Raw genomic sequence first — 18,801 nt, forward strand, 5'->3', positions numbered from 1 at the left:
CAAAACCCTGGGTTAAATTCCTTGGTACCATATACACAGAAAAAGCTGAAAGTGGTGCTGTGGCTTAGGTGGCAGAGTACTAGTCTTGAGCAAAAAGTGTTCAAGGACAATGCCCAGGCCCTGAGTTTAAGCCCCAGGTCTGGCAAAAAAAAAAAAAAAAAGAAAAAAAAAAGCTATACTATTGAGCCAGGAATTTGGCTCAATAGTAGAGTGCTTGCCTAGCATACACTAAGACCTGGGTTTGATTCCTCAGTACCACATACACAGAAAAAACTGGAAATGGTGCTGCGGCTCAAGTGGTAGAGCTCTAGTCTTGAGAAAGACCAAGGACAGTGCTCAGGCCCTGAATTCAAGCCCTGGGACTGGCAAAAAAAAAAAAAAGCAGCGTTAATGTTGGTACATTCTATTAAATATAAATTTCTGGTAGAATCTGTACATTTAGAATGATCCAAATTTAATAATATATCTCTACGACTGCAATAATAAACACTTTAGATATACTTTTTTCACAGTGAAAATAATATTGGCATAACAGATATAATTGTAACAGTTATCAATCTTGCTATTGGTGAAGAACTTAAAATTGTCAGCGTGTCAGTGTTAATGACACTATTTAATATTCTATATTAATCATATAATTCTGGTTCAGTGTAAATATGTGTACATTTATTAACAAGCATTTCTGAGAATTGGACAGATAGTATATCTAATGTGAATAAATGGAATGATTTCATAACTAACTCTTGTAACAAGTGATGTATATTGAGTATATTGAGTATCTGCTATATTCAGTAGAGCTTTGTATTCTTGTTTAGAAAATATACCCATTAAATTGTAGTTTTAGATTTTTTAACTGCTAAGAGTATGTAATTTTTTTTTTTTTTGTGGGTCATGAGGCTTGAATAGCCTGGGTGCTATCCCTGAGCTCTTCAGCTCAAGGGTACTGCCTACCCTTGAGCCAAGCCCCACTTCCCATTTTCTAGTGACTAAGTGGAGAAGAGCCTCAGGTCCTTTTGTGCTAGGCTGGCTTTGAACCTCGATCCTCAGATCTCAGCCTCCTGATTAGTTAGGATTACAGGCACGCCTGGTCATAGATAAATATTTTGACAGTTATCCCGGCAAGACTATGTAATTTATATAATTACCTCAAATGTTTTCCTCGGCATGAAATTCTTTTTATATTTATGTTTCTAAAGATTTTAATAGTTATTATAGAAATTATTTATTTTATGGTTATTGTACAAAATATGCAAAACAGGTAGGCACATACAAGGAAGCAGAAACAAATTGCTCACAATCCTTAATCATCTAGTATCCACACCTGGTAATATTCTTGTGTATAGAGTCTTCTTCTACATTCTTTATTGTCTTGCCTGTACTCCTCAAGTAACCTTGCTGTTTAGAGCAGTTACTTCTTTCATCTAATCAAACCAAGATTAATCCTTAGACAAAGTTATTTCTTAAGTTTTGTCTATGTGGTTTTATGACAAAATACAGTCAAGTTCTTGAGTATTCTGATGCTCTATAAATTTATTTATTTATTTATTGGTAGTGAGGCTTGAACTCTGGGCCTGGGCACTGTTCCTGAGCACTTCAGCTCAAAGCTAGCACTCTACCATTGGAGCCATAGAACCATTTCTGGCTTTATCTGTATATGTGGTACCAAAGAATTGAACCCAGGGTTTTGTGCATGCTAGGCAAGCATTCTAGCACTAGGCCAAACTCCTGGCCTTTATTTAGGTTTTTTTTTTTTTAATATTTAAAGACTTTATTAACATTGATTTTTACATCATATTTCAAATGACGTATTTCACAAACAAGTATTCAAGAAGGGAATCTCTATATGCAATCACTGGCACTTAGATTTTAGAACATAGTTAAAGGTAGGCTGAGGGTTTATATGTCATATATACATATTAATCTATATAATAAAACATTGGGTCTATAGAGTCAAACTAGTTTCAATTGCATTATTAGTTGTAAGATTTAGCTGGGTCTGGGACTGATACAGTGTTATTGTGGTTGCCTTAGATGTTAAAGTCCCAGGACTTGATCTCCAGCATTGTAAAGAAAGGCTGGGGGCCAGGAGTTTGTCCTAGTGGTAGAGTGCTTGCCTAGCATGCACGTAGTCCTGAGTTCAATTCCTTGGTACCACATACTTAGAAAAAGCCAGAAGTGGTGCTGAGGCTCAAGCTGTAGAGTTCTAGCCTTGAGAAAGTCCAAGGACTGTCCTCAGGCCCTGAGCTTAAGCCCAGGACTGGCAAAAAAAAAAAAAAAAAAGAAAGGCTGGGAGTGTATCCTAGTGGTAGAGTGCTTGTCTAGCACACATGAAGCCCTGGCTTTGATTTGTCAGTACCAGATACACAGAAAAAGCTGCAAGTGGTTCTGTGGCTCAAGTGGTAGAGCACTAGCCTTGAGAAAACCCAAGGACAGTGCCCAGGCTCTGGCCCAGGACTGACAGCACATATACTAAAATTGGAACAATATAGAGAAGATTAGCATGGCCCCCGTGCAAGGATGACATGCAAATTCATGAAGTGTTCCATATTTAAAAAAAAAAAGTCCATCCCTTCACTTAAAAAAAGAAAAAACAAAAAACTTTTCTAGAGACCTTATATTATTTGTTAGTAAATTGAGCCCTTTTTTCTCTCTTTTAAGACAGCTTGTTAGAAAGTCAGTGTAACAAAATTATTAGATAATCTTGAGAAATGCTGGATTTATTTAAATGCATATAGAGTTGTACAGTGTTTTCGAGAGAATATTAGGAGGCTGAACCTGAATATGCTAAACCCCTTTGATCCTGCTGTTAATCTTTAGGTTGTTTTTGTTTTTGTGTATTTTGTTTTGTTTTTATGTAGTGCATGTAGTCTGGCTGACCTGGAATTCACTATGTAGTTCAAGCTGACTGAATTTACGATGACTCTCAGGCTGATCTTGAATTCATAATCTTCTTACTTAGCCTCCTTAGTGTTGAGAATCCTTGTTTTGATGTTGGGACAAACTGAGAATTTGTTAAACATCAGATATACTGCATTAAATTAAGAATCTGGGGAGATAGATTTTATTTAGATACTAGCCTCCTTGGAATCATAAACTAAAGAAATCTGTCCTAGAGTTTTTGTGGATACATATTGTCCCTCACATTTAAGTATGCTTGTGTGTGTGTTTTTTTTTTCTTTTCCTTAGGGTACGGTCTACCAGATGATATTGTGATAGAAAAGAGGGGAAAAGGGGACACTTTTGTAGACTGCACAGGGGCAGATATTAAAATCTCAAACATAAAGTTTATTCAGCATGATGCTATAGAAGGAATCTTAAGTAAGTATCTGCATGTTTGTTATATTATTTGTTCTAGGTTTTTAAAGAATATTTTCTATGGAAGGTAAAATTTAATGAAATGTCTTGAGTACATGGAAAGCTGATTAATTATGTATGACTTAGGAAGCTTACTTCAAAGTAAAAATGTAGTACATTGAAAGGTTTTTTTTTTTTTTTTTTTTTTTTGTTTGAGGACTCAGACTTGATATCTGATGTTTTTGCACACTGGCTGATGCTCTACCACCTGAGCCATGCCTCCTACCCCAAGAATTCTGTAATACTGATTTCTTTTCTGTTAAGAGTTAAAAAAAAAATCATTACAATATTGTGGTCTGTGCTCTTTGTATTTATTATAACTCTAGACCAAAGCCAGCTTTCTTAATATTGTGCTCTGATTTAGATCCAGGTTTATGTGCTGGGAGCTTGGTCCTTTAAGAGGTGGAGACTTGTGGAAACTAATAGGTCACAGATGCTCTGCTCTCATTAATAGATTAATGCAAGGATCACAGGAGTGGATCAGTGTTCTTGAGAGTAGGTTGCTAGTAGTACATATGCCTCTGCTGTATATGACATTTTACATTTATGCTTTTTCTTGTTGTAATGCAGCTGGGGATCCTGTCAGATTAAACTTGTAAGCCACCAGAGCTGGGTGCCAGTGGCTCATATGTATGATTCCAGTTACTCAGGATACTGAGATCTGAGGGTTGAGGTTCAAAGTCATCCTAGGTAGATATATCTGAACAAAGCTGAAACTGGAGATGCGGCTCAAGTGATAGAGCAGTGAGAAGAATAAGCTGAGCAAGAGCCCAAGACACTAAGTTAAAGACCTACTATTGGCAAATGGGCATGTGCATACACAAAAGAATCATGGCTCAAATTAACCTCTTTTTTAAAAAAATTGTATCACCCAGGGTCAGCAAAGCTAAAATCACACACACACACACACACACACACACACACACACACACACACACCCTGCTTTTTGTTGTTGATGTTGTTGCCAGTTCTGGGGCTTGATCTCAGAGCCTGGGCACTGTTCTTAGACACTTTTTACTCAAGGCCACTTGAGCCACAGCACCACTTCCAGCTTTTTCTGTGTATGTTCTGTATATGTGGGTGGTACTTAGGAATCAAACCTAGAGCTTCGTGTATGCTTGGCAAGCACTCTACTGTTAGGTTACGCTCCCTTACACACTATTTTGTAATGAATGAATATGTTGCATTTCTGAGGTTGTTATTCTCTTTTAAGAATGTTGCCTTTTGTTTTAGAAAATATTATGATCATTATTTTATATTTTATGAATTTATAAGGCAGGTAATAAACTTTAAATGGTAATCCTTGAGAAATATTTATACTCTGTCTAATGTTGTAGTCTATTTCTAATATTGAAATAGGCTCTTTACATTTTTTCCCCCCCCAATACTAGGGTTTGAATTCAGGACTTTTTACTTGCTAGGTAGATACTATACTACTTGAGGTGTGATTTTTATCTTTGTCTTGGTATACTGGTACTGGGATTTGAACACAGGGTCTGGGTGCTGTCCCTTAGCTTGTTTTTGCTAGAGGCTGATGTTCTACCACCTGACTCACAGCTTCACTTGTGGCTTTTTGCTGGTTAATTGGACATAAGACTCTCGTAGATTTTCCTGCCTGGACTGGCTTCAAACTGCAACCCTTAAATCTCAGTTTCATGAGTAGCTAGGATTAAGGCATACACTACTGGTGTCTGGCCTTTTTTGTTGTTATTTTGGGGGTTTTTTGTCTTTGTTTTTGCCAGTCTTGCCTGGGCTTAAGCTGAGGACTGTCCTTGGATTTTTCTCAAGGCTAGAACTCTACAGCTTGAGCCTCAGCACCACTTCTGCCTTTTTCTAAGTATGTGGTACCAAGGAATCAAATCCGGGTCTTCGTGCATGCTAGGCAAGCACTCTACCACTAGGCCAAACTCCCGGCCCTGTTGTTAGTTATTTTTAGAAGAATGTCTCATGTTTATTTCCAGGTTGACCTACACTAAATTCATATTTATTTACATAGCTGAAGTGAGACATATGAATCACCATTCTTTTTGTTGAGATGCAATCTGGATAACGTTTTGCCCAAGTTGGCTTCCAACTGAAACCTTCCCAATCTTTACCTCCTGAGTAACTGGGATTATAGGTGTGAGTCATTGCAACCCTTTGTTTTCATTGTAGTTATTCATCATGGCAAGACTACACTTGAAAATTGTGTACTGCAATGTGAAACTACAGGTGTCACCATACGAACATCAGCCGAATTTTTAATGAAGGACTCAGATTTATATGGTGCCAAAGTATGATAATTTCTTATTGCTTTAGAAGAAGTAGTTATTGGGTTTAACTTCTGAATAACTTAAATATAAGACTAAGATGTAAATTCATTTCAGGTATGTGCCATCAGTGCTCAGCTAGCAGACTTTCATAGAAGAGTTAGGCTGGTATTTCATGTACTCCATATGTAAATGAGGAGCTATTGCTTCCTCCCTGTATGCTATGACTTCTAGAAAAATAACTTAGCATACTACAAATAGCTGTGTCATAAATGAGCACATCTTCATTTATATATAGTGAATTAAATTATTCCTAAATGGTTTCTCAAATAGCTGTAAAGATATGCATGACCATTTAGGTTTTGAAGTGCCTACTATATTATAAAGAAATATTGGGAATTTCCTTTTTTGCCATGTAGTGTGAAAGAATTAGATCATGTATGGGATCTTTCTAATTACTTTGTATAAATAGCACTGACATTAGTTGCTGATTTTTACATGTATGTAGTAGGATGCTGTTGTTTAACTCAGAAGTGATTGTATGTTAGTTTTTTATTTTAAGGAAGCTGCCTTGTTTTTTGTTTTTGAAAAATAGGATATAGTTCTATTTTATAATTTCCTCTCAGGGAATAGTAATTTTAATAATTTATTGTTAAATGACTTATTTTTTGACAAAATCTAGACAAACTATCTGGAATGAAAGAACAAAAGTCAGCGTGACATTTTTAGCATTTTGTGTGTATGTGTGTGTGAGGTTTTGAAAGTGAGGAGATCAATATAAACAGACAAATTACAGTATAATATACACAGGGATGATTCCAGTGGGATATATCTCCTTTGAATGACAGTTTAATATGATGAATGCCAGGAAGCAGAAATATGTTGTTGCAAGGAGGGTAGAAGGAGTAGTTGAGACTGGTAGAGGGAGGGTGGATAAATGGAGTGAGAAAAGGTGGCTGAATGTAGTCATAATGTTCATTGTACATGTGTGAAAATGAAACCAGGTAACTTGAAGGGGACTGATAGAGTTGGAGAAGAGGAAGAATGAGGGAAGGAGTGATGTTGATGGAGATGTATTGTATGCTGACATGTTGAACAGAAATCCTTTTGTAGAACTCCTTAAAGATAACAGAATGAATTTAAAAATGAAAGTGATGTGATCAACAATTTGCTGGAAATGGAGCAAATGGAAGTGTTGATTAAATGGGCCAAATAAAAGTTATCTTTGTATTTTACTTTTATACTACATTAAAGACTAGAATGTGATTGTTGTAAACTTTTTATAATCCTGTCGTGTAGAAACATTACATTATTAAATTGTAACTTTCAGGGTGCTGGTATAGAGATATATCCTGGGAGTCAGTGTTCCCTGATTGACAATGTGATCCATCACTGCAAGGAAGGGATTCTCATTAAGGTGAGATTGGCTAAAATTCACTCTTCCCAAAGAGTAGTTTCACTTTTAAAACTGGAGGTGGTGCTATGGCTCAAGTGGCAGAGTGCCTAGCCTTGAGAAAAGCCCAAGGACAGTGCTCAGGCCCTGAGTTCAAGCCCCACGACTAGCAAAAAAAGAGAGTTTTAGAAGTTTTGTGTTCTATTGTCGATTTTGCATATGTACCTCTGCTGGGGCTTAAACTTAGGGCCAAGGAGCTGTCTAGCTTTTTCACTCAATGTTAGCACTTCTTACTTGTAGAGAGAACTACAGTTCCACTTTGGATTTTTGGAGGTTAATTGGACATGAGTCTTACAGACTTTGCTCCCTGGGATAGCTTCAACTCATAATCCTCAGTTCTCAGCTTTCTGAGTACCTAGGATTATATAGGCATGATCCACCAGTGCTTGGCTTTGTTGTCTTATTTTGAAAAATAGAAGCCATGTATAACTTTTAATATATCTGTCCTTGGTGATTGAAAGTCTCTTGTGAGAAAGTTTTGCTGCCTTAAAGTCCTTAAAAATTACTGGAATGTGGTGTCGTGTAAGCATATTTTATTTATTTTATTTTTAGAATAGTGTGAAAAATTTAGAAGATTTTTAAAACAATCTTGAATATGACAATTTCTTAAAATATTTGTTTTCATTGTCTCAGGACTTCTTAGATGAGCATTATGACATTCCCAGAATATCTATGGTAAATAATATGATACATAATAATGAAGGCTATGGTGTTGTTTTGGTGAAACCTATAATTTTCTCTGACCTGCAAGAAAATAACCAAGATGAAACTGAAGGTATGGTTTATTTAGTATTTTATTTTTTGCTAGTCCTGGGGCTTGAACTCAGGGCCTAAGCACTGTCCTTGAGCTTTCTCAAGGATAGAGCCTTGAGCCATAGCACCATTTATGGCTTTTTTCTATGTATATGGTATTGAGAGATCGAACCCCGGTCTCCATGCGTACTAGGCAATCACTCTACCACTAGGCCAAACTTCTGGCCAGTAATTTTTTAATATGAGAACCAGATCTAACTTACTTTATTATAGCACCAACATCTGATTAGGACCTGAATTTCCCTTCCCTACTTAAAAATATTTCAGGAATATGCTTGGTCATGGAGATAGAAAAGCTTAGTAAAGCCCTAACCTTGTAAAATCTGAGAATGAGAGAAACTTTTAAGTTCATCTCTTCACTCCAAACTTTGGTAATTCTGTGTTTCTGCAGTTGCCTAGTTTTTGATCGTTTAATAAGATTTTTGAATTATTATGATAAAGGTGCTATACAGAGAGAGAGAGAGGTCACAGTTACATAAGTCAGGAAATGAGTATGTTTCTTTTTAGACAATGTTATCCTTGGCTTTCTTTAAATATATAGATTAAAGATGAGTATTTTATAACATGTTAGCTCCTCCTGGTGTTTATGAAGAATTCAGGGAGTGGATCTGTCAGGTTAAAGGCTGCATTTGCTGGAGGGAGATACTGGACTTTGTCTCTTTTTTTATTGGTAGAAGGAAATATCTCCCTCTTACCTGCCTTTCTTGACAGTGCAGGTGATATAGCTTGTTTGAAATTTGTAAATTTTTTGTAACCATGATATAGATCATTATTAAATTTCAGTCATATAGAAAATTATTAAATCTCAGTCATATAGAAAATTAAGCATCAGAGTGATTATGAAAAGTTGAAAGAGTTTTTCTTGTCAGTTTTCAGAATTCATTGTACTTTTACCTTTATAAGTTCTTACCTTACAGGCTCTATAGGGTGAAATTGAGGAGTATTTGAAAGCTTTGGTGGAAGAATCTACTTCCAAGGTCATTCATGTTAATAACGAGCAGAATCCAGAAACCTTTAGATTGTAGGAGAGGACTCTTAATTTCTTCTTCTACCATGAGGGCCATGTTAAGGGCACTGTCATGTATATGTGTCTCATCCATGTCAGCATCAGAGAACTTCTTTTAAGGCAAACAAATCTCTTGTCCTGGAATTGGACTTTTTGTTCTGTAACCAGCTGGAGGAAACTGATCAATAGATTTGATGACTTTACAAACTGAAAATGTAAAATCCTTTTGCCATTGAACAGTCCTGAAAGTACCTCCAGAGGGCAAAGATTGAGGTCCTATCTAGAATTAGCTGTTAGATTGAAAGTTCATGTAAGAAAACTGGTGGTGTCTTTGCATCCTATTTCCTGATGCAGAGTTTTGTCAGTAGGAAATACCAAGTTGAATATCAATATCTGTTAAGTGAATGACATGCTAGGATGAAGAAGTTAAAAATTTCAAAATTAGTGATTCTATATGCCTGGAAACATTGGCATGAAAAGCAAAACAGCTCCTCATTTTAGTTCTTATTCTAAAAAGTTAGTAAACTCTACTTAGGTATAGCAAGAATCCATTGCTGAAAAAGTTGAAGCTCTAACAGGTTGTATTTTAATAGGCTAACTTGTGTTTTTAATTTTGGCCTGTTTCTTTAGAAAATAAAGCACTGAAACTGAAGACAAGTGTAGAGACAGATACCACTGTAAAGGTTGATCTAGAAGAGCTGATTCAGTGTACGACTGGCAAAGTGGAACTTCATGCAAGAGCTGACCTTTCTGAACAGGCTGAGGGGAACTATGAAATTGTAAATGAAATAGTTATTGCATCCACACAGAAAGGCCAGATGAGGAAGAAAAGGTTGAGTGAACTTGGCATCACACAAGCTGATGACAACTTAATGTCACAAGAGATGTTTGTTGCAATCATGGGAAACCAGTTTAAGTGGAATGGGAAAGGGAGTTTTGGCACATTTCTATTCTGACTACAATGATGTAAGTATATAAGAAAACATGGATCTTGCACATGTTGCCCTGAGAATCACTGCTGCTTCATGGCTATATTTTATTATATTTGATATATTCAGTTGAGTTTGAGTGAAAGGTAGATTTGATTTCTGCAAGTATTGCACAAAAACATTCTTTTAAGAAAGGCTGTGCAAACCTGTACAATAGGAAATAATTGGCAATTTCTTATCTAGAAAATCTTGCTTTCTTAAATGCTTTGCTGGTAACTTTTAGAATAAATGCACATTAACTTAGCACTTCAAAGTGGAGAAAGAAAGGCAGGCAATCAAGATACATGCATAAAAATACAAAAGGTGTCACAAGTACACTGTTCTATTGTCTTTACCATTTCCATATAGTATTTGTATAATATTTGTCTTAAGAGCTATAATTGGATTTCACCTAATCAGACTTACTGTTGTGTTTTTATACTGAACTATGCAGTCTTCAAAACAGCAGTAGACGTCATAACAAATTTGACACAGAAATGAGAGGTATTGATTGCAACTTCCAGTATTGATGTGAATGATTTAAAAATGTATTTTCTTATCTTATTTCTTAGATGGTCAATACAACTACCTATAAAACTGTATTATTTTTGGTATCTCTTACTGTAAAACATAACTTTGTGTTTGTGTGTGTGTGTGTGTGTGAGTGAGTGAGTGTCAGTTGTGGGACTTGAACTCTGGGCCTGGGCACTATCTCTGAGTTCTTCAGCTCAAGGTTACAGTCCTGCCTCTTGAGCCACAGCACCACTTCCAAACATAACTTTTAAGCACACTTATATTTTAAAAAATGATATGTGACATGAATATACCTATATTGATTAAAGTTATACTGATGAAATAATAAAGCTGAATCTTGTTATATTTTCCAAACTTATTATGGGTTATGGTGCCAGTGTACCACATGTTATTTGTAACATGTTATCTTTTTACAGTTTCAGAAAAAATGTTATTTTTTACCCCAAGTGTTGTTATAGGTAAAGCGTGTAATATGTTTTAATATTTGGGAAAAAATTACATGTAGCCTGTTGGCTCATACCTGTTATGAACCTGATAGCTCATATTTGTTATCCTAGCTACTTAGGAAGCTGAGAGCAGAATGGGTTTCAGGGTATCCCAGGCAGAATTCTGTGTGACTTTATCTCAGTCATCAACAAGCCAAGCTGGAGATACGGCCTAATTGGTAGAGTACTAGCCTGAACCAAGTATATATGAGGCTTGGTTGAAGCTCTTGTTTCAACTTTCTTCTCCTACTCAAAAAAAAAAAATCCAACTTACCTTTCATAAAAGCTTGTGGAATTTTTTTTAATAAAAAGTTTCAAATAATGAAAACACTGATGAGCACCTAGGCATAATTGTACTTATATTTCTTCAAAATTCCATTTGCTGTTAAGAGGGAACTTAAAAGATGCTTCTGCTGCACTTGTGAATGAAAAACAAACATCCGGCCTCCCATACTACTTTCGCAGTTTGTATATATGCCTTTTGATCTGAGTTATTTTACCAGCTTCTTTTCCCAGAAAAGGAGAATGTGTCCACTTGAAGTTAATCTCTCAGCAGTTTTTGAAACTTCCTACTTAAGACATGCTCCTAAATCCTAAAAAAATTGATGGTGACCAATTGAACTATTACCAAGTTTGAAGTGTTGAAAAATATAAACCTAAGGGAATTTCACTGCCTTGAAGTTTTTAGAACTAGTATTCAGTTTTCTTTGACCAAACATGCTTATGGAAGCTTGTTGGCAATATTAGCTTCTAAATATCAAATGGTTCTTTTTAGCCAAATGAACTCTTACAATTTCCTCAGTTTGCATATGGAATGCTGTGAAGCACATAGTGGTTCACTGGATGGAATAATTTACAACAGTGATGTTTTTATTGCCTTAAATCAATAGACTGCTTTCAGCCAAGGGGGAATATCAACTTTACTTCCTGAACAGTTCAAAGTATCTGCATGAATTCTTACAGACTCACTCATTTTGAGGAGCTGAGCAAGGGGAGCTTATGGTTTGTCCAAAAGCAGTTTGGGACTGCTGTAACCTTAATGGGTCCATTTGTGTTAACTTGGAATATCAGCAGCTTGTGTGTTCTAAATGGTTGATGTTACTTGAATGAAGTCTTTCAAGCTCACTGGATTTGAGGTTCTGCACCACTCATCCAACATGCCTAGGGAAACTAATTGACAATATCAGCTTTTAGGATATTAACATTTGCCAATACCTGGTTGAACTATGGCAAAGTCACTCAGTTTGTGGTGCTGAACAATTTGGAACTAAGAGCTTTTTACTGGCTGGACACTTTCAGATAAGGGGCTAGGATTTCCTTTACCCCATACACCAATGGAAGCTGAATGCCAATCAGTATCTAAATCCTAAATGATTGACAGTGGTCCACTGAATTTTATTTTATTTATTTATTTTTTTTGCCAGTCCTTGGTTTGAGCTCAGGGCCTGAGCACTGTCCCCGGACTTTCTCAAGGCTAGAGCTCTACCATTTGAGCCTCAGCACCATTTCCGGCTTTTTTCTATGTATGTGGTACTGAGGAATCGAACCCTGGTCTTCGTGCATGCTAGGCAAGCACTCTACCACTAGGCCAAACTCCCAGCCCATCCACTGAATTTTAACTAAGTAACTCAGTTTGAGGTGCTCAAAATGAATCTTAGGCCAGTTCACTGCCTTGAAGATTTCTGATCTAGGATTTCAGGCTTCTTTGACTGGACATGCTTATGGAAGTTGGCTGGAAATGTTAACCTCTAAATATTAAATGGTTGATGCTAGTCAAGCAAACCTTTTCATTTTCACAGGAATTGAGGTTCTGAGCCTTGGGAACCTAACAGTATTCCGTAAGAAGACTTCTTGTTTCTTTCACCAATATACCTACCTGGCAATATTAACTTCTAAATTGGGTTACAGAACAAATTAAAGAAGAAATTGGCTGGTCGTGGTGGCTCACACTTGTTTTCCTATTTACTCAGGAGGCCTTGTCTTGCCTTGCCTTGCTGATAGGGGGTGTCTTGCTATGCCTTGCCTTGCCGCTAGGTGTCACCTTGCCTTCCTGGCCTTGCCACTATGGGGCCCCTTCCCTTGCCTTGCCAGCCTTACATTGCCTTGCCGTGCCGCTAGGGGCCACCTTGCCATGTCTTGAATTGCCTTGCTGCTAGGGGAGCCTTGCCTTGCCTTTCCCTACCTTGCTACTAGGGGGCTCCTTGCATTGCCCTACCATTTGGGGGCGCCTTGCCTTGCACTGCCTTACAGCTATGAGGCGCCTTGCCTTGCCTTGCCGATATGGGTCGTCTTGCCTTGCCACGTGTGTGCACCTTGCCTTGTATCACCTTGCCTTGCCTTGCTTTGCGTTGGCTTGCCTTGCGGCTAGGGGGCACATTGCCTTACCTTGCCTTGCCTTGCCTTGCCTCTAGGAGGTGAATTGCTTTGTCTTGACATGCTTTGCTGCTAGGGGGTGCATTGCCTTGCCTTGCTTTGCCTTACAAGGCAAGACAAGGCATGGTAATTCGACCCCTAGCGGTAAGGCAAGGCAAGGCAAGGAAATGATCCCCCTAGCGGCAATGGAAGGCAACACAGTGCAACGCAAGGCGCCTCCTAGCTTCAAGGCAAGAAAAGGGAATGGAAGGCGCCCACTAGTGGCAGGGCAAGGCAAGGCGCCACCTAGCAGCAAGGCAAGAAAAGACAAGGCAAGTCGCCCCTAGCAGCAAGGTAAGGAAAGGCACCCCCTAGTGTCAAGGTAAGTCAAGGCAAGTCTCTCCCTGACAAGGCAAGGTAAGGCAATGCACCCCCTAGCGGAAAGGCAATGCAATGCAAGGCGGCCCCTAACTTCAAGGCAAGAAAAGGTAATGCAAGGCCCCCCCTAGCGTCTAGGCAAGGCAAGGCAAGGCTCACCCTAATGGCAAGGAAAAGCAAGACAAGGCAATGTCCCCCCTTGCAGAAAGGCAAGGCAAAGAAAGGGAAGTTGCCCCTTGCGGCAAGGTGACCCCAAGTGCCAAGGGAAGGCAAGGCATGGCTCACCCTCCCGGCAAATCTAGGTATGGCAATTCGCCCCCTGTTGGCAAGGCAAGGCAGGGCAAGACAATGTTCGCACTACTGGCAAGAAAACTATGCAACACAAGTCGTCCCCTGGCTTCAAGGCATGAAAGGGCAATGCAAGGTGCCCGGGCAAGGGAAGATAAGGGACGGGGCCCGCTAGTGGCAGGGCAAGGAAAGGCAATGTGGCCCTTAGCTGCAAGGCAATGCAGTGCAATGCAAGGTGCCCCCTAGCTTCAAGGCAAGAAAAGGGAATACAAGGCGCCCCCTAGCAGCAAGGCAAGGCAACACAAGCCGCCCCCTGTCAGCAAGGCAAGGCAAGGATCGCCCTAATGGCAATGCAACGCAAGCCAAGGCAAGGTGCCCCCTTGAGGAAAGGCAAGGCAAGGCGCGACAAGTCACCCCTTAGCAGCAAGGCAAGGCAAGGCAAGGCAATGTGACCCCTAGCGTCAAGGCAAGGCAAGTCGACCCCAGGCAGCAATGCAATGCAATGCAATGCAAGGCATCCCCTAGCTTCAAGGCAAGAAAAGGAAATGCAAGGCTCCCTCTAGTGGCAAGTCAAGGAAAGGTAAGGCAGGGCAAGACAAGGGAAGGCACCCCCTACCAGCAAGGTCAGGCAAGGCAAGGCTGCCCTGTAGCAGCAAAGGAAGTCAATGCACAGCAAGGCAAACCATAGTTTCAAGACAACAAAAGGCAATGCAAGATGCCCCTAGCGGCTAGGCCAGGCAAGGCAAGACAAAGGAAGGCGCTCCTAGCAGCTAGGTAAGGCAGAGCAAGACACCCCCTAGCGGCAAGGCAAGGCAAGACAAATGGCCCCCTATTGGCAAGGCAAGACAAGGCAATTCGCCCCCTAGTGGCTAGGCAAGTCAAGTCAAGACCCGTAGCAGCAATGCTAGGCAAGGCAAGACACCCACTAGCACCAAGGTAAGGCAATGAAATGTAAGGGGCCCGCTAGTTTTATGGCAAGAAAAGGCAATGCAAGGCGCCCCCTAGTGGCTAGGCCAGGAAAATAAAGGGAAGACTAGGTACCCCCCTAATGGCAAGGCAATGCAAGGTAACAGGCCCTCTAACGAGGACAAGTCAATGCAAGGAAGTCGACCCCTAGTGGCAAGGTAAGGTTAGGCACCCCCTAGCAGCAAGACAAGTCAAGGCAATACACCCCCTAGCGTCAAGGCAATGCATTGCAATATAAGGCGCCCCCTAGCTTCAAGGCAAGAAAAGGGAATGCAAGGCACCCCCAGCAGCAAGACAAGGCCAGGAAAGACAAGGCAATACAAGCATAGGCGCCCTCTAGCGCAAGGCAAGGCAGGCCAAGCGCCCCCTACCGGCAATTCCAGGAAAGGAAAGGCTGCCCCGTAGCGGAAAGGGAGGGCAATGCAATGCAAGGTGATTCCTAGCTTCAAAGCAAGAAATGGCAATACAAGGCACACTCAGTGGCTAGACAAGTCAAGGCATGATAAGGGAAGGCGCCCCCTAGCGCCAAGGCAAGGCAGGACAAGGCGACACCTATTAGCAAGGCAAGTCAAGATAAGGCAAGTCACCTACTATCGGCAAGGCAAAGCAAGGCAAGGCAATGTGCTCCCTTGCAGAAAGGCAGGGAAAGGAAATCGCACCCTAGTGGCAAGGCTAGGCAAGGCAATGTGCCCCGTGTGACAAGGAAAGGCAAGGAGACCCAAACGGCAAAACTAGGCAATGCAAGGGGCTACCTAGTGGCAAGGAAAGGCAAGGCAAGGCAAGACAGGGAGGGTGCTGCCTACCGGCAAGGCAATGGAAGGCAAGGCTCCCCTAGCAGCAAGGTAAGGCCATGCAAGAGAAGCTGCCCCCTGTGGGCAAGAAAAGGCAAGCCAATGCTCACCCTAGTGGCAAGACAAGGTAACAAGGCAAGGCAATGCGCCACCTAGGAGAAAGGCAAAGGAAAGCCCAAAACATTGCCCCCTACCGGGATTGCAAGGCAAGGCAATGTGCCCCCTAGCGGCAAGGCAAGGCACCCCAAATCGGCATGGCAAGACAAAAAAAGGCACTCACAATTGGCAAGGCAATGGAAGGCAAGGTGCCCCCTACCGGCCATGTAAGGCAATGCAATGAAAGGCACCCCCTAGCGTCAAGCCAAAAAAAGGCAATGCAAGGTGCCCCTAAGTGGCTAGGCAGGGCAAGGCTAGGCAAGACAAGGAAAGGAGCCCCCTAGTGGCAATGCAATGCAAGATACCGTTCCTCTAGAAGGAAGCCAAGGAAAGACAAGGCGTCTTGTAGCGGCAAGACAAGGCAAGGCGCCCCCTACTGGCAAGGCAAGTCAAGACAAGGCAAGTCGCCGCCTAGACAAAAGGTAATGCAAAGCAAGTAAATGCGCTGCCTAGCTGCAGGGCAAGGAAATGCAAAACAAGGCAGCCCTTAGCTTCAAGGCAAGAAAAGGGAATGCAAGGCACCCCCTAGTGGCAAGGCAAGTCATAAAAAGGCAAGACAAGATAAGGAAAGTGCCCCCTAGTGGCAAGGCAAGGCAAAGCAAGGCAGCCACAGGCACCCCCTACCGGCAAGGCCAGGCAAGGCAAGGCTAGATAAACCACCTTATGTCGGCAAGGAAAGGTAAGGCAAAGCTCACCCTAGTTGCAAGGCAAGGCAACGCAAGGCAAGGCAATGTGCTACCTAGCTAAAAGGCAAAGCAAGGCCTGGCACGTCGTCCCCTAGCAGCAAGAAACGGCAAGGCAATATACCCTTAGTGGCAAGTCAAGGAAAGAAAAGGTGCCCCCTATTGGCAAGGAAATGGAAGGCAAGGCGCCCCCTAGCAGCAAGGTAAGGCAATGCAATGCAAGGTGCCCCGTAGCTTCAAGGGAAGAAAAGACAATGCAAGGTGCCCCCTAGTGGATAGGCAAGGCTGGGCAAAACAATCGAAGGGACCCCCTTGAGGACAAGTCAATGCAAGGTAACCGGCCCTCCAGCGGCAAGTCAAGGCAAGGCAAGGAGCCCCCGTAGTGGCAAAGCAAGGCATGGCAAGTCTCCTTCTAGCTGCAAGGCAAGGCAAGGCAAGGCAATGTGCCCCCTAGGGGCAAGGCAAGGCAAGGAGCCCCCTAGTGGCAAGACAATGCAAAGCAATGTAAGGCGCCTCCTAGGTTCAAGGCAAAAAAAAGGGAATAGAAGGCTGCCCCTAGCAGCAAGGCAAGGCTTGGGAAGACAAGGAGACTCTGGTATAATGGCAACAGAAGCAAGCTCAACTAAGTGGAAAGGCAAGGGAACACAAGTGAGGTAATGTGTCCCCTAGCGGAATGGCAAGGCAAAGCAAGGCAATGTGCCCCCTAGTGGCAAGGCAAGGCAAGGCGCCTCCTAGTGGAAAGGCAATACAATGCAATGCAAGGATCTCCCTAGCTTCAAGGCAAGAAAAGGGAATGCTAGGCGGCCCTAGCGGCAAAGCAAGGCAAGGAAAGGCACAGCAAGACAAGTTAAGGTGCTCCATGGTAAGGCAAGGCCAGGCAGGGCAAGGTGCCCACTACCGGCAAGGCCAGGCAAGGCAAGTCCACCCCATGTCAGCAAGAAAAGGAAATGCAAGGTGCCCCTAGTGGCAAGGCAAGGCAGGGTAAGGAAAAGCAATTTGCCACCTGGCAGAAAGGCAAACCAAGGCCAGGCACGTTGTCCCCTTAGGGGCAAGGCAAGACAAGGCAAGGCAATGTGCCCCCTTAGCGGCAAGGCAAGGAAAGGTGCCCCTTGCAATAAGGCAATGCAATGCAATGGGCCCCCTGGCTTCAAGGCAAGAAAAGGCAATGCAAGTGCCCGCCCCCTAGTGGCAAGGGAAGGCAAGGAAGGCCTAGGTGCCCCATAACAGCAAGGCCAGGCAAGTCAAGGCCACTCCCTGTTGGGAAGAAAAGGCAATTCATGGTGCCCCCTAGTGGCAAGGCAAGGCAAGGCTAGACGCTCCGCCCCCTGTTGGCAAGGAAAGGCAAGATAAGGCCCAGTCTAGTGGCAAGGCAAGGCAACGCAGGGTAAGGCAATGCGCCACCTAGCGGAAAGGAAAAGCAAGGCCAGGCATGTCGTCCTATAGCGGAAAGGCAAGGCATGGCAATGTGTCCCCTAGTGGCAAGGTAAGGCAAGTTATCCTCTAGCGGAAAGGTAATGCAATGCAATGCAAAGCGCCCCCTGGATCAATGCTAGAAAAGACAATGCAAGGCGTCCCCTAACGACTAGGCAAGGCAAGGCAAAACAAGGGAAGGCGCCCTCTATTGGCAAGGCAATGGAAGGCAAAGATGCTCACTAGAGGCAAGCTAAGACAATGCAATGCAAGGTGCCCCCTAATTTCAAGGCAAGGGAAAGCAGTTCAAGGTGCCCCCTAGCGGCTAGGCAAGGCAAGGTATTCAGCCCTCTATCGGCAAGTCAAGGCAAGGCAAGGCGTCCAGTAGCCTCAAGGGAAGGCATGGCAAGTCCCCCCTTAGAGGCAAGACAAGTCAAGAAAAGGCAAGTCGCCCCTAGGGGCCAGGCAAGACAAGACAATGGGCCCTTTAGCCAGAAGACAACGCAATGTGCTACAAGGCGACCCCTAGCTTTAAGGCAAGAAAAGAGAATGCCAGGCGACCTCTAGTGGCAAGGCAAGGCAAGACAAGGGAAGGAGCCCCCTAGTGGCAAGGGAAGGCAGGGCAGGGGGCCCCTGACCTACAAGTCCAGTTAAGGCAAGGCTGCCCCATAGTGACAAAGCAAGGCAATGCAATGCAAGGCAAACCCTACCTTCAAAGCAAGAAAGGCAATGAAAGGTGCCCCCTAGTGGCTAGGCCGGGCAAGGCAATAAAAGGGAAGACGACCCCTAGCTGCAAGGCAAGGCATGGCAAGGTGCTCCCTAGGGGTAAGGCAAGTCAAGGCCACGCAAATTGCCCTCTAGCGCCAAAGCAAGGCATGGCAAGGCAAGGAAATATGCCTCCTGGCCGCAAGGCAA

General features: G+C 42.4%; 1 protein-coding gene and 1 non-coding gene across 3 annotated transcripts in view; both read left to right on the top strand.

Moving 5' to 3' along the window:
* Shcbp1 (SHC binding and spindle associated 1) overlaps positions 1-10,706 on the top strand; it is a 33,134-nt gene extending 22,428 nt beyond the window's left edge. Inside the window, exons 9-13 of one of the 2 annotated variants that reach the window (XM_090357694.1) lie at positions 3,187-3,318; positions 5,509-5,627; positions 6,934-7,020; positions 7,690-7,831; positions 9,506-10,706. In XM_090357694.1, the coding sequence (XP_090213820.1) occupies positions 3,187-3,318; positions 5,509-5,627; positions 6,934-7,020; positions 7,690-7,831; positions 9,506-9,831 (806 nt within the window). In that variant the 3' untranslated portion in view covers positions 9,832-10,706. The remainder of the gene's footprint in view (positions 1-3,186; positions 3,319-5,508; positions 5,628-6,933; positions 7,021-7,689; positions 7,832-9,505) is intronic. The other variant, XM_090357695.1, reaches the window with a different exon arrangement.
* On the top strand, positions 2,452-2,552 carry LOC150047188 (U6 spliceosomal RNA). Its single transcript, XR_016539570.1, has one exon. It is a non-coding gene; the product is annotated as a U6 spliceosomal RNA (small nuclear RNA).
* Positions 10,707-18,801: the final 8,095 nt, after the last annotated feature.

The sequence above is a fragment of the Megascapheus bottae genome, chromosome 24, assembly GCF_031878675.1.
Source record: "Megascapheus bottae isolate mThoBot1 chromosome 24, mThoBot2.hap1, whole genome shotgun sequence".
NCBI lineage: Eukaryota > Metazoa > Chordata > Mammalia > Rodentia > Geomyidae > Megascapheus > Megascapheus bottae.